Here is a 13,036-nt window from a genome sequence, read left to right as displayed (position 1 = left end):
GGATGGATGGATGGATGGATGGATGGTGTAAATACATTGATGGTGTGAAAATAGTTTCCCTCAATTATTTTATAGTGTAAAGACAAAACCATCCTGATTTTAGTCAGACTTTTCACACTGTAGCTCCCCCTACAGGTAAAGTACAAAGTTCAGCTGAGTCGTATCAGCTTATATGAAACGGATTTATTTTTTTTTTTAACGTAAAAGTCAAGCATATTAAGAAACAGAAAACTTAATTAAAACAAATTGTACAAAATCTAGATTCTCCTTAGAGGATGCTAAACAAGCACAAACTAGGATAAGTAAATAAATAACCAAACATAATATCTAAAGTAGTGGTGAAGTGAAATAAAGTGGATTATAATGACATCATCAAGGCATCGCTTTTCTGGAATATAATTCTAAAAATATGACATAAATTGATTTTTCCTTGAATATTTCAGCAATATTAAAAAGTATGCTCTGAGGTCTTTTGGGGGATATTTGAAGAGTCTCAATGAAAGAGTCTGGAAAGGATCAAGAGAGGAAAATGAGGGAAACACAAGGCAGATGGTGAAAGGGAAGATGAAATATGGGGAAAATATTTCCTCTGAGAGGCTTCGGTTATGGGAAACATCAACATCAACTTAGGACAAACCTCAGCTTTTATACTACAGAGACAATTACACTGTAATTCATTATTTAGTGATATAATGGCGCAGAAAAATGCTTTACTGAGACCCATTATTCTTAGGTTCCTCCTCGGATTCCTTTTTTAGCTCACCTCCTTCTCTATTTTGGCTTACCATCATATACACATTGATCAATCACAGCATCAACATTTTTTTTCATGTCTTCAAATACTGTCATTGCTTCACTTACTGACTCATATATTATTTGAAATATTTGTGCTTGCTTGAGAAAAAAATATTTCCTCTTTTACGCTTCTTTTATCTCTCATTATTGAATAACCTTGCTGTCTGGGGATGAACAGCATGTTTACCGAGATAAAAGGTTGGTTCTCCTTTTGCGCCACGCCAGTCATCATGAACTAACTGCAACAGCTCTGACAAACACAGCCAAGGACTATCCTCTTCAATCACTTCTAAGCCTGTTCGTGTTACACCTAAAATGAAAGATTGTGGCTACTGGAGTGAAGACAAGCCACTGCCTGTCTGCTGTAGATTAGAGCGTTCGCGCTCACATGCGCACTCAATTACCGCACATGTAAGTGGCACATTCTCGCTGGAGGAGGGGAAAAAAAAAAAAGAAAAAAGAAAACATCAGCAAAGACAGGAATCCATGAGTACCTGTCTGGCTCCATGAGATGAGAGGGAAGTCTTAAAAACACGCTGCTAAGCCAGATGACTAAAAATCATTAAATTGGCTGCTGCAGAGTTTGAGAAATGAAGAGACATCAATGCGGAGACTGCTTTTCTGTGTGTTTCTTATTTTTTTTTATTTTTTATTTTTCCCAACCAAGTTAGCTCAGAAGGTGGTTGATAGAGAAGCTGGAGGAGGAGTACGAGACAGAAAAAGAGAATAATGAGAATAACCGCAGACCTGTCGTGCTGTGTTTAGACCATGCTGAATGTCAAGAGCAGCTGTTAAAGTGAAGATAAAAAAATAAATTCCTCCTCACGTACGAAAACCACTCAACACAAGCAGAGCAACATGCTGATATACAGGAATACCAGATGGCATCTGTAAATCACAGACCCCCTCACCTCAACCATCAGGGAACATCTTACGGTCTCTACATTCATATCGCGTTTCTTTTCAGTGACCACGCTCACCACAACCATTACAGCTTGTCCAGATGATTAGGTAGTAAATTCCAGCTCTCTATCACTAACCCATAATTGTACTTCCTAATGGCCAAATTCATTATATTGTTATTACTGGCTGAGTGTGGAAGCTAATAGCAGGTTGTATCATCTGGTTCATCAGAATGATATATGATTGATTAAGTGTTGCTTCCATTTAGGCCCTGACCTCTGGTGAATTACAGATGTCCTGAGAAGAATGATGTGTTGTCTTTGACTCTGCACGCTACCGAACACTGAAGGGAATGCGGTTATGCGTTTTGTGTCTGCATTGCATTTCGATTCCACATGTCCTGGATGTATCATTTATCATTTAAAGTGCAATCTTCATTCAGTCATCCACTCTGTCTCCAATCTTTCAGAAGTGCATTCCCAATGAAAATGGTGCTAGAAAGAAGTCAATTTCGGGACAACAGGGTTCACCATCTGCTCTCTGGTAATACCAAAGGGTTATATCAAGTCAAGCTGCTCATGAATGCTGATGTGTTTACTGACCTGTGACACCGGTTGCGAAAGAAGCTTTTCCTTTGGTGTTCCCTTTGATGGACTGCACAGAAATTTGATACTCTGTTCCGGGATATAGACCTGCAAAAAGGCACATTTTCTTTTATTATTAATTACAAACTAAAATGGAAAGCTTTTGCTTTCTTTACTGGTTCTTACATATCTGAATAACACCCCCAAAAAATTTGAAATGAAAAAAGATGCTTAGAATAAAGATGTTTAAGGATTTAAAATCCACAATCACTGAACCAATTTAATGTCATTATCTACCATTTTTTGACTTGGTGTCTGTTCTACACATTCCAATAATAATCATAATAACAATAACAACAACAATTATTATCATTATTATTATTATTATAGACATAATTTTCTAAACACAGAAAATGCAGAAAATAAGAAAATAAATGCGATTCTTGGTCCTATAATATTTACATCGTCTGATCTTCTGCTCGACATCCACTTCTCTGACTATCAAATCTTGATTTTGAATCCAAATTTTAAGAGCAATTTTGACCTTAACTTTTCATTTTGTATTTTTGTAGATGTTGAGATATAAAACTGCATCATTCATCATAGCGTACCTATAGTTTTTTTTTAAGAAGCCTTAATTTTTGCTATTTTCTAAACTCCAAAGTAATGCATTGAAATTTAAGCCACAAGAAATGTAAAGGTTAAGTAGTCAGACTATATTTTTTAAGCAATGTAATATTGGCACAGTTTTAACTCCTCACCTTTGAGAGCATTCAGCATTGAGTCTTCAAATTAAGCTCACATTCTCGATATGACTTACCCACAATAGTGTACTTGGTGCGTGCTTCTTGACTCCTCTGAACGTTCAGCTCCTCCTCCTGTCCTGACGGGTCAGTATGTGTCAGTCTGAAGTAATCCACTTCTGCCTGCGGGTTCTTCCAGTCCACTTGGATGGAAACCTCTGTCTGGCCAATGACTTGCATATCATCAACAGTTGAGACATCTGGAAAGCATGCAACATTTGATAGAACTGGCTGTGCAGTCAAGAGCCTCTCTAAAAAACAAAGTCTCCATTAAGCCAAGAGTAATCGAATGCATGTGCCCTGGTCAGTCCCCAGTTGTAGTTGATGCCGATTGCTAGTTGATGAATCCTGGACATGTGACACACTGCAAAAACAAAATCATTTTTGGCCTAGTTTCTAGTGCAAATATCTTAGTACACTTGAAATAAGACAAAACTAACTTACAAGTGACTTTTCAGCAAGTAATACAAGCTTAATTTAAGTCAATAATTCCTTAATATTGATGAAAAGGTACTTATTCCATTGGCAGATTATTTAATTTACAACATGGAAAAATGTCTTGTTATATTTTAAATAATCTGCCAGTGGTCTACTAAGTGTACTGAGAAATTTGCCTGAAAAACTAGACAAAAACACTTGGTGACATTGTATGTTTTTGCAGTGCATTTTGGGGGAAGCACTAATTACTTTACAGCAATGAAAACAATAGTTATTGTTCTAAAACTGACTCCCAATTTTGGCCTTGTGAGGATGCAAAAACAGTGCAAATGACAAAAGATGGTCAAAAGCAGATGACTGAGGTTCTTATATATTTCTAATATAATTCATAAAATGTTTGAGTTTTTTAAGTGGGAAAAAAGTGCCAATTTTAAAAATATATAACAGTGCAGCAAAGGTATGAATGGCACAGTTATGTGATGATGGTTAAAGATTAAGGTGAGAAAAAAAAAGAGGATAATTTCCTCATTTAACAACTTTTATGAACCACCCAGCAATTCTCTTAAGTAACTCAAATTAAACCTGCTTTGTGACCCATGACAAAAACATTTCATGGCCAAAGGGTGTAAAAGGGTTTGCTCAAAAGCTTAGCTTAAAACTCTACATGAACAGACTGGTCATATTGTCAGTGTCTTTACAATGAGCTGAATATCTTTTAACCTGTGTGAAAATCAGACGCATTTCTTTGAGAAACTTTCAGACATCTAAAGTCTACAGAACTCATTTGGTGAAGTTCGGAAAGTTACAAAAAAGTTATTTGTATCACATAGTTTTAAATGGTAATCAGCTTCAGTTTTGTAGGCAATAAATTGCAAAAATTTGATATTTATTGTGGAAGTTACTGAAGAAAAATGACTCAAAGTTTTGCTTTTTTTCTATTTTAAGGTTGTTCGAAATAAAGTCAGGAGAAGTGCAAAGGAGTAAGACTGTTATGAAGAGGAAAATTTATTTTCTACAAAGGTATGTAAGCTTTTCATTAAGATTAGATCAACAAAGAGTTAGACTTCAGTAATTAAAGTAAGCAAAGTTGGTCTGGTTTATACATTTGAAAAGTCAAATTGAAATTGAAAGAGTCCAGTTCTGCATAAATAAATGAAAATAGAGATGAGAGGGCATATGTTGACCTTCAGTTCACAGTATCCTTGAGTATATGGCAACAGGCATTAATGTTGTACAAATGCTACCTATATGCTCTTTGATAAAAAAAAAAAATATGACAAAGTTGCAAAAATGTCAATTCTGCAATAATTTGGACATTGCTTTTACAATGTTCAATGTATAATAATGTCTTTGTGCCATGATATAAATTATTATTCGCCATTTATGAGAAAGGTTGCTTAAGGCCTTTGTACAGAAACCGCAAAAATACTAAATGATTTAACAATTCAACACATCTGATAGTAAATCAGATTTTCTCTTATTTAATAGTTTGAACAAAACTGTTATTTTTAGTGTACATTTGTACTTTTTTTTTAACTTTGTGAAAATAAAACATTAGTATGATTTATCATTTTATCTGTTGTCTTCTACCAAAAACTGGATCATAAAAGTCTTCGGTTTGGTGCTTTGGTCTCAACTGGCCCTTTTTTGAAGAACAATTTTGTTTACAGAGATTTCATAATTAATTTTATTTGTTGTTTTTATAGTTTTATTTATTTTTGATATTTAAAATGTCTTCCAGCTCCAGCGTTAAATATTCATTAGAATTTAAAATTTATTGCTCTTTGAGAATGTGTTCTTGTATTATTTACAATTACCACTTAAATTACCATTTATCTCACTAACATCTGGGACAATTTAGAAGCCCCATCTTCTATAGTGTGAAATGACACCCAGACAAAGACTAAGAAGCATTTTTTTTGCACATTTTTCATAAAACGGGGATAAGAAATAATTTCATTTACAGATGGGAACCAAATGACAATAGTGATTGTTTTCCCATGGCAAGGACATGCCTCTGGATTTATAACATATGGTGAGAAAAGATATTACAAACATAAAACAAAACAAATGAAAACGGTTAGCATAGTTTATGTCGGGGTTTTTTTTCCCTTTTTTGTTTGTTTTTCAAAAGGAAATGGAAAAATACTCACTTAAACTCTCCTTTGAAGTAGACCAGCGTTTGAAGTTAAAATGAAAAGTATGTAACCCGCGAAAGGTCTGCCTCACATTGTGTCTCCTCACACAGCAACAGGCCAGATGATGCAGTGTTTTCTTGTGGATAAAGCCCTGAAGTATGGTGCTTTCTTTTCCCAGCAAACCAGCTGAACCGCGCGGCATAATACAACTCATCTCCTTCCTTCTCATTAACTATATAAATCCAGACAAGAAATCTCTTCCTCTTCCCATCTGTCTCCTACCACATCTGTGAGTGGCAGTTTATGGTAAGTACATCCACGCAACCGTTTCCTTGTAATTACCATAAAATGTAATGCCTAACCAGTGCCTAATGAAACACTTAGTAATTTCAAACTTGCTTTAAAACACAATATATGGAGCTTGATAAGTTAAAGATTACAGAAAAAAAAGACCTACTAAATCTACAGCATATATTTATCTGTAAGATTTTGACATGTATGCATTTTCTTTATATCGTTTTTATCAACACAAAGTTTTGAAACTGGAAAAAGTCAGACTTATTAGCATTTCAAGATTTCAAACTTGAAATTTTTTAAAATAGCATTTATTGTTGCAGTTCTAGCCATAAATTTATGTAAACTTATCACAGGCAATAATTTCATAACAATTTTGAGTTTTTGATGATTTGTTTGCAGAGGTTGTTCAACCAGCTTGACAAGGTCCATCATTTTTAAAATCAAGAATTGTGAGCACAAACTTTATTTCATTGTGGATTATCTCTAACCCACACGGTAAAGCTTTTCTTAATGTCAACACCCAGCTACTAATTGTTAAATAGCCTTATCAATTTCTGATTTGTCTTGGATATCAGTGTCCTGACGGAACCAACATTTCAGCCCACTTTCCAACTATCAAGTTGATTAATCTAAATAATTTCCCAGCTTGAGTCCAGGGTGTCCAGGGTGTCCAGGGTGGTTCTAAAAGGCCTTTTTTGGGTCAGACTATTTAAATAAAATATTGTGCAGACACTTCTGGGTTTTATATATTTAGGGTTAAAATAAATGTTTAAATGTTCAAATGTGGTCAGTGGCAACTTTTGGTATGGGCAATAGTAAATGTCAATCTCACCTGTTGTGCCTTCAATCATATCTGCTTCACTCTGAATCGTTTTGATGACAGCGTAGACTTGGACAACGTAGGTAACTCCGGGTGCGAGTCCCGTAATGAGGTAGGAATTCTCCGAGTTGGAAATCCGAACCTGAGATACAGTTACAGAAAAGGATGCTTGGAACCAATGCAGGAGGATACAGTTTAGTTTGATATGAAGCAAGAAAAGAAACCACAATAAAGACATACCTCCTCCTTGGCACCCTCATCAAATTTAGGATGATAGGTCAGCATGTAATACTCTGCTCCTTGGACGGACTCCCATTCCACCAGGAGAGAAACATCCGTCACTTGGACCAACCTCAGACCCTGAGGTGTGAGGACTAAAAGAGAAACAAGACAAACAGAGGTCAATTCCAGGAGAACGTATAATAAATGATATTTTCACTGGCTAATAGTTCTCTCAAGTGCTATTTTCACCGTCATGGCACAACCAATGCAAAAGTGGCCTATTATTGCTAAAAGCTGAGAAATCCAAGCGCGCTTGAAAGACACTCTGTTTCGGTGGTTTTACTTCAAAATGTGCTTCAGTGGAAACTATGCAAGAGGTTAAAATACAGGGACATGAACAGCTTTAAGGGCAGAAAAACAGCATATTTGGAACTAATTTTTTCTAATGACAATTAGAATTAATTGCAAAGAAGGAATTTATTATGAGGTTCCAGTGATATTCCACAAGGCAGAATCAGGAAGTTTTTTTTTTTTTCTTTTTTTGTTGTTGTGAGTACTCCTTTCCATGCAGTAGCTGTTAGTTAATACCCCTGATACAACTCAAAGCAAGAAGATCAACAATCTGTGTTTTATATTATGTTAAACCAGGTGAAGGAGATAAATTAACAATGTTAAGACTCTAAACCTGGAATGCTTATGGATACCTTCAAGCTAAAAAAAAAAAAAAAGGAAAAAATAATGTACTGTAAATTCCTGAGTGACATAACGTTTGACCAAAAAACAAAAACCTTAAAATGACAAGCTTAAAATGTCAAATCTTCCTCATGTTTGAAGTGCAACCTGAATGTCCTTCACTAAGAAGAGATTGACATCCGTCATCCATGTGTTAAAATGGACAGTAGCCAGATAAAACAATGTCTTTTCACTGTGTTCCTTTATGTGGTTCTTTTCTGCAAACCTATCACCACTATTATTGCACACACCCTATAACAACATACTGTTTTTTTTTGTTTTTTGTTTTTTTTTGCCTGCCTGCCTTCCACTTTTCCTTTTCACCTTGACAATCCCTTTAACACGGCACCTCTGTTGATGTTGGATTAGGTGCAATTGTACCGACATACGAAGTTGCAGATCTGTCTGTGCTTATTCTTTGCAACTTCAGGGCCAAATACCTTGAAGTGACTGAAGGTTGGACATGGCCGACCTGCTACTGTGTGAACATCTAAATTGTTAAGCTTTCTGTTCTGCAATATAAATCTGTTTGTTTCATGATATCTCCCTGCTTTAATTTTCTGGCATATTCCTGATGCCATTTGTTCTCCAGTGTTCTCTAACAAACCCTGGATAGAATAACTGGATAAATATAAATTACACACAGATAAACTATGTACCATTCAGGCGACTGCTGTGCTGTATTTCATTTGGACTCCTCAGGGAAAAGGGTCTGAAGATGTATCCCCGGTTTGCTTTTCAGACACTGATTGGCTGCAGCACTATGTTGTTATGGTGTAAAGCTCTTTGAAGTAGATTGTTGCCAAAATGTGCTGCACAAATATACTTGATTTGACTTGCAAAATAAAACTTGGAAACCTGCAGGTCCCATTTCCTTCCATCTCACAACTAGGGGCTATGTTGTGTTTGTTTATTAGACAAAAACCCAGTAATGCACTAAAGTTCATGATTAACATGATCAAAGGCAACAATGTACAATTTAAGCAAAGGAAAGATTGTTGAAGAAAGATCTGACACTTGGTAACACTTCAGATTTCTAATATCGTATAGCACCAACAATCACTCTCCCCTTCTAGCCTACCACTGCTCACAGTTTCTGTGTTTCTTACTTTTAGATTTGATCCAAAATGCAATTTTTTAATCTGCTCCTGTGGCAGCAGAGAGGCTGTTTGTGTGGCATCCTTAGCAAGACAGGTGATGCCTTGGGGAGAAGCCGGACGGAGTCCCCTAAATGACCGATGACTGTTATGATATCCCTGTGGTGTTATGTGACCTGTTGTCATATGTTGTCTAGATGCTAAAGATGGTGTGATCATGGGTCAACCCCACTGAAAGAACCTCTTTGGCAACTTCGTTTGAAATAAGTTCAAGGTGAGATGCGTTGAATTCTTGAAACACCTTGACCTTTTTACTTTGACTTTGATTAACTTGATTTCTGTTCTCTATACATTTGTTTATGAAAATGAAATCAACAGCTTCATATTCTCTGATTAGCTCGTCTTGCAATACCAAACCATGTTCAAAATGGCTTGGTATTTGAAAGCCACTTCAAATACCAAACCACTTGGTATTGAATCGGGGAAGAAAAATAATTTATTTTGAACCGTTTACTGTAGTAAGTTGTCTCCACCAAGCTGATGCCATGTGATTGGCTGATTCACTATTTTTGTCAACGTAAAATTAAACGTGTATCTAATAAAGTGTTCGGCGAGTTTATGTAATTAAATTGACAATTTTTTTCTCAGATTATTTGAGAGCTTTAAAATGTACTTTCTCTCAAAAGAAATCCTAACTGCAGAAAACTTTCGCTTTACCATTAAACAATACTGAAATTGTGCAGTCTAGTGATGGATTTTAAGAATTAAAGTATCCACTGTTTAAAGGAGTTTTTAAATGAAACCACTTAATGGATTTTCGCATCTTTCAGTATCCATCCTGTGAATAAACTCCTGCATTAACAGCACAATGACATATGGTGGATTTGGTGGCAAATTAATAAGAAACCAGAAGATATTTTAGAAAGCTTGAAAGAAGTGAAAGTTGAATTGTGCCAGTTGTTTGACAGCTACAATAGCCAGCAGCCCTGGAGTGTCTCTAATTTAAGATCATCATAAAAACACACACCTTAAGGTCACAGAGAGAGAGAGTTAGTGTTTGTTCTCCCAAGTCCTTCCAAACAGGAGTTTTTTTTTTCTTATTTCAAAAAAAGAAATGCTGAATAAATTATCAGCTGTAGTTAATGTAAAGAGCAGGACTTCAATATACACTGTATGGTGACATGAATACCCATATCAGTACCCTGCAAATTGAAATAACGTTGTTGTTTTTTACACCTGGGTTTAGGCTCAGGTAAATGAAAATCATGTAAAAGTTTTTTTGTAATGTTTTTTTTCTGTATATTCACTAGTCCAATTTAGATGCTACACAATGACCAGGTAACATGAATCATTAGATTTGTCTTAGTCTCTACATAAACAATTTCAGACAGTTGGTGTTAATTTGTTTGCTAGTGCATTTTAAAATAATAATGAAAGACTTATAAAGGAAATTCCCACCAGAATTCCTGTGTAGAGGCTTTAACAAAGCCCTAAAGACATTTCTTAGGGTCATGGTAAACACATGACCTTGTGTGGCTGGAAGACAGCTAAAGGATGGCTTGTCCTTCGAGATAATACCCTGCAAGCTTAGGGATCTCAGTAGCTACAGGCTACAGAGCCGGTTAGGTGTCAACCTCTCAGTGAAGGGAGTTAGATGGGAAGGAATCAGTATAACAATAGATACACCCTCTAATTTCCAGGATATTCATTAAGCTTGTATTCTAAGTGTTCTAAAATCTTTAAATTTGGTTGCAATCTTTGTAAATCTACAGCTCATGTTGTCTGGTAGCATGATGTTTTGTACCACTGAAAGTAAATTTAAACAAATTTGCATCCTGTTAACGGTAGCTTTCATGACAAAACACAAGAATTACCAGGGGATGATCTTTCTTTTAACCTTGACTGCAATGTCGTTCGCATTACTCATACAACACATTTTCTTCCTGCCCCTCGTTTTAAAGTCAAATGTTCAATACCTAAAATCACTAACAGCTTTTCAATATGGAGTGTTTGTCATGCAAAAGATGATATTTACAAAGACTTTTCTTATGTCAGAGTCTGCATGAAACACAATCCTTCGATTATGCTCTGGATGCATCCAAAGAGTAATCTGTTATGTTTTTTAGTGAGATGATGGAGCATGTCTGTTATTGGCAACTACTTGTTATGTCGTCAACATTTCCCTTTTTTTTTTTTCCTGGCTATGAGGCAACAGATTTCAAACCTATTTTCGTTGAAAGCTTTTTCCATTTTGTTGGTATCTTGTTACATCTGTCTTGTCTGAGACATTAAGCAGTTCTACCCAGCAGTGGTTTTAGTCTTTAAACGGGAGCTCCTGTAAAATAGTTTAAAGAATGTCTTGGAAAATTAAATCAATCAGAATTATTGATTGTAACTGGTTACAGTATATGACATAAAAGATCACAAATGCTTTTAAAAGTTCTTGTTACAAAACTTTACGACAGACCTGTCTGAAGATGTGAAAAGAAAACTCTCCAAAGCTTGGCTAGTATTTGTTGTCTCTTACTGCTCCTTTTGCAAGTTTAAACCTTAACAAATGTTGATAAAAAAATATCACATTTTTTAAGATAAAAAGGCTAAAACTTCCGTGATGCTTTAAGACATCTCCCACATAACCTAAGTGATCATTAAATTGGCCGAAAAAAACGCGAGCTGTGACGGGGTAAATAACAAAAAAGGTCCGCATCTAATTAGAAATCAATGGGCAAAGCTATTTGTTTCACCGAAAGTCTGATTTTGATCTCATATGTAATGGAATGAGAAATCAGTATTGAAAATCTAACTTTTTTTTTTCTTTTTCTTACTGAATCCAGACTTGGAACATGATAAAAATCAATTTCCATACTTTGCATGGCTTTTCAAGACCGTGTAGGAACCCGTCTGTCTAGCTTTAAAAGGTTTCCTCATTTTCTCTGGACATTTCTGATAAAACAACAACTCTGGGCTAAATGGCATTTTTAAAACTATCCATCCCATAATAATGGTTTAAGTCAAGTCTTGGCAGTCGGTGTCCTATTCATGACGGATGGGATGAAATTGTTTTGTAGATGCGTTAATTGTGATAGAAATGTTCCTGTCAGATAGTGTTATATATTATATATTTTACCATCTAATCAACCATATGTCTAATGTAGTGTGACATCTGTCTGTGTTTGCTTACTGATGAAAGTGAAGAGTTTTACCCTCCTGTTGCTCATTGTGTAAATTGCTGTCAGGGAGGCCAGTATGCATAGAGGACAGGACGCAGATTCAGCCTGGTGGTCCAGTACTTTAAGGCAGTGCAGTTTACTTTTGGGTTTGTTTTCCAGGTTGAAGAATTACGTATTAAATAACTCTTAAATCCACAATAGTCCTGAGTGTTTGCAACATATAAAGAAAATCAGTGGCTGTGGCATTTCTAATGACAAAGTGACAGGAGCACATTTTCATAGGATCTGCACTCTACAGTGCTGCCAGAAGAAAGTACTTTTCTTGGTGTGTAAATAACCTGATTTAACATGGATTGTACTTATCTGTTATAGAAAAACTGCTTGAAGTCCCTGTCCCCTTAACAATACATTCTGCTGGCTTAAAGAACTCCTGAGCAAAGGTCGTCATGATGGCAGCGTTCGGGAAGCGTTTGTCCTTCCTATCAATCCCCTCCCCCCCGTTTCTTTCGCTCTGTGTGTTCTCAATGTTTTCCCATCCATCTTTTAAAGTATGCAGGTGGACTGGACATTGCCAGCAGCTACCTGACAGAGCTGGTTTTTATTTTCTCCTCTTAGTGCATCATTCTCTGAACTCATCACGAGACTGCGTTTTTTTTTAGACAGGTAACACTAAAACTGATAGGAATATAAAGATTCTGAGATCAGGTTACTTTTGTTCATTCTTGCTTGCTCCTCGTCTGTTTTTCTGTGCTACAAGATTTCTGCCACTTTAACAGATTTTCCCTTTCTGCTGGTCTGGAAGGGCTCTAGCAGAACTTAAAGTCTGCCTACAAAACCTGTGTTAGGAGGGTGTCCTGATCAATACTTGTTATAGGATTGGAGTGCAGTCCAATTTTTTTTTTTTTTTTTTAACTTTTGTTCAAAACTGTGTTTTTGTTTTCGCAATCATTGGCCTTGCTTATTATTTTATTGATCTATCAAATTTGGACTGGGATTAAGAATCTTAAGAGTTTTGCATCCATAACAATGGCGATCTC

The 13,036-nt window shown here is 35.9% G+C and overlaps 1 protein-coding gene across 12 annotated transcripts in view; it reads right to left on the bottom strand.

The window, feature by feature from the left end:
- The window catches only part of tnn (tenascin N), a 39,755-nt gene that overhangs the window by 17,386 nt on the left and 9,333 nt on the right, over nt 1-13,036 (bottom strand). For all 12 annotated transcript variants that reach the window (XM_016679116.1, XM_016679119.1, XM_016679118.1 and 9 more), the window contains exons 5-8: nt 7,019-7,152; nt 6,791-6,920; nt 3,103-3,285; nt 2,301-2,390 (exon numbers count right to left, since the gene is read on the bottom strand). In XM_016679116.1, the coding sequence (XP_016534602.1) occupies nt 2,301-2,390; nt 3,103-3,285; nt 6,791-6,920; nt 7,019-7,152 (537 nt within the window). The remainder of the gene's footprint in view (nt 1-2,300; nt 2,391-3,102; nt 3,286-6,790; nt 6,921-7,018; nt 7,153-13,036) is intronic.

Source organism: Poecilia formosa, unplaced genomic scaffold, assembly GCF_000485575.1.
Source record: "Poecilia formosa unplaced genomic scaffold, Poecilia_formosa-5.1.2 Scaffold202, whole genome shotgun sequence".
In the NCBI taxonomy this organism is placed as follows: domain Eukaryota; kingdom Metazoa; phylum Chordata; class Actinopteri; order Cyprinodontiformes; family Poeciliidae; genus Poecilia; species Poecilia formosa.
Note: the sequence above shows the minus strand (reverse complement) of the source record. Positions and strands in the feature narration are given on the sequence as shown.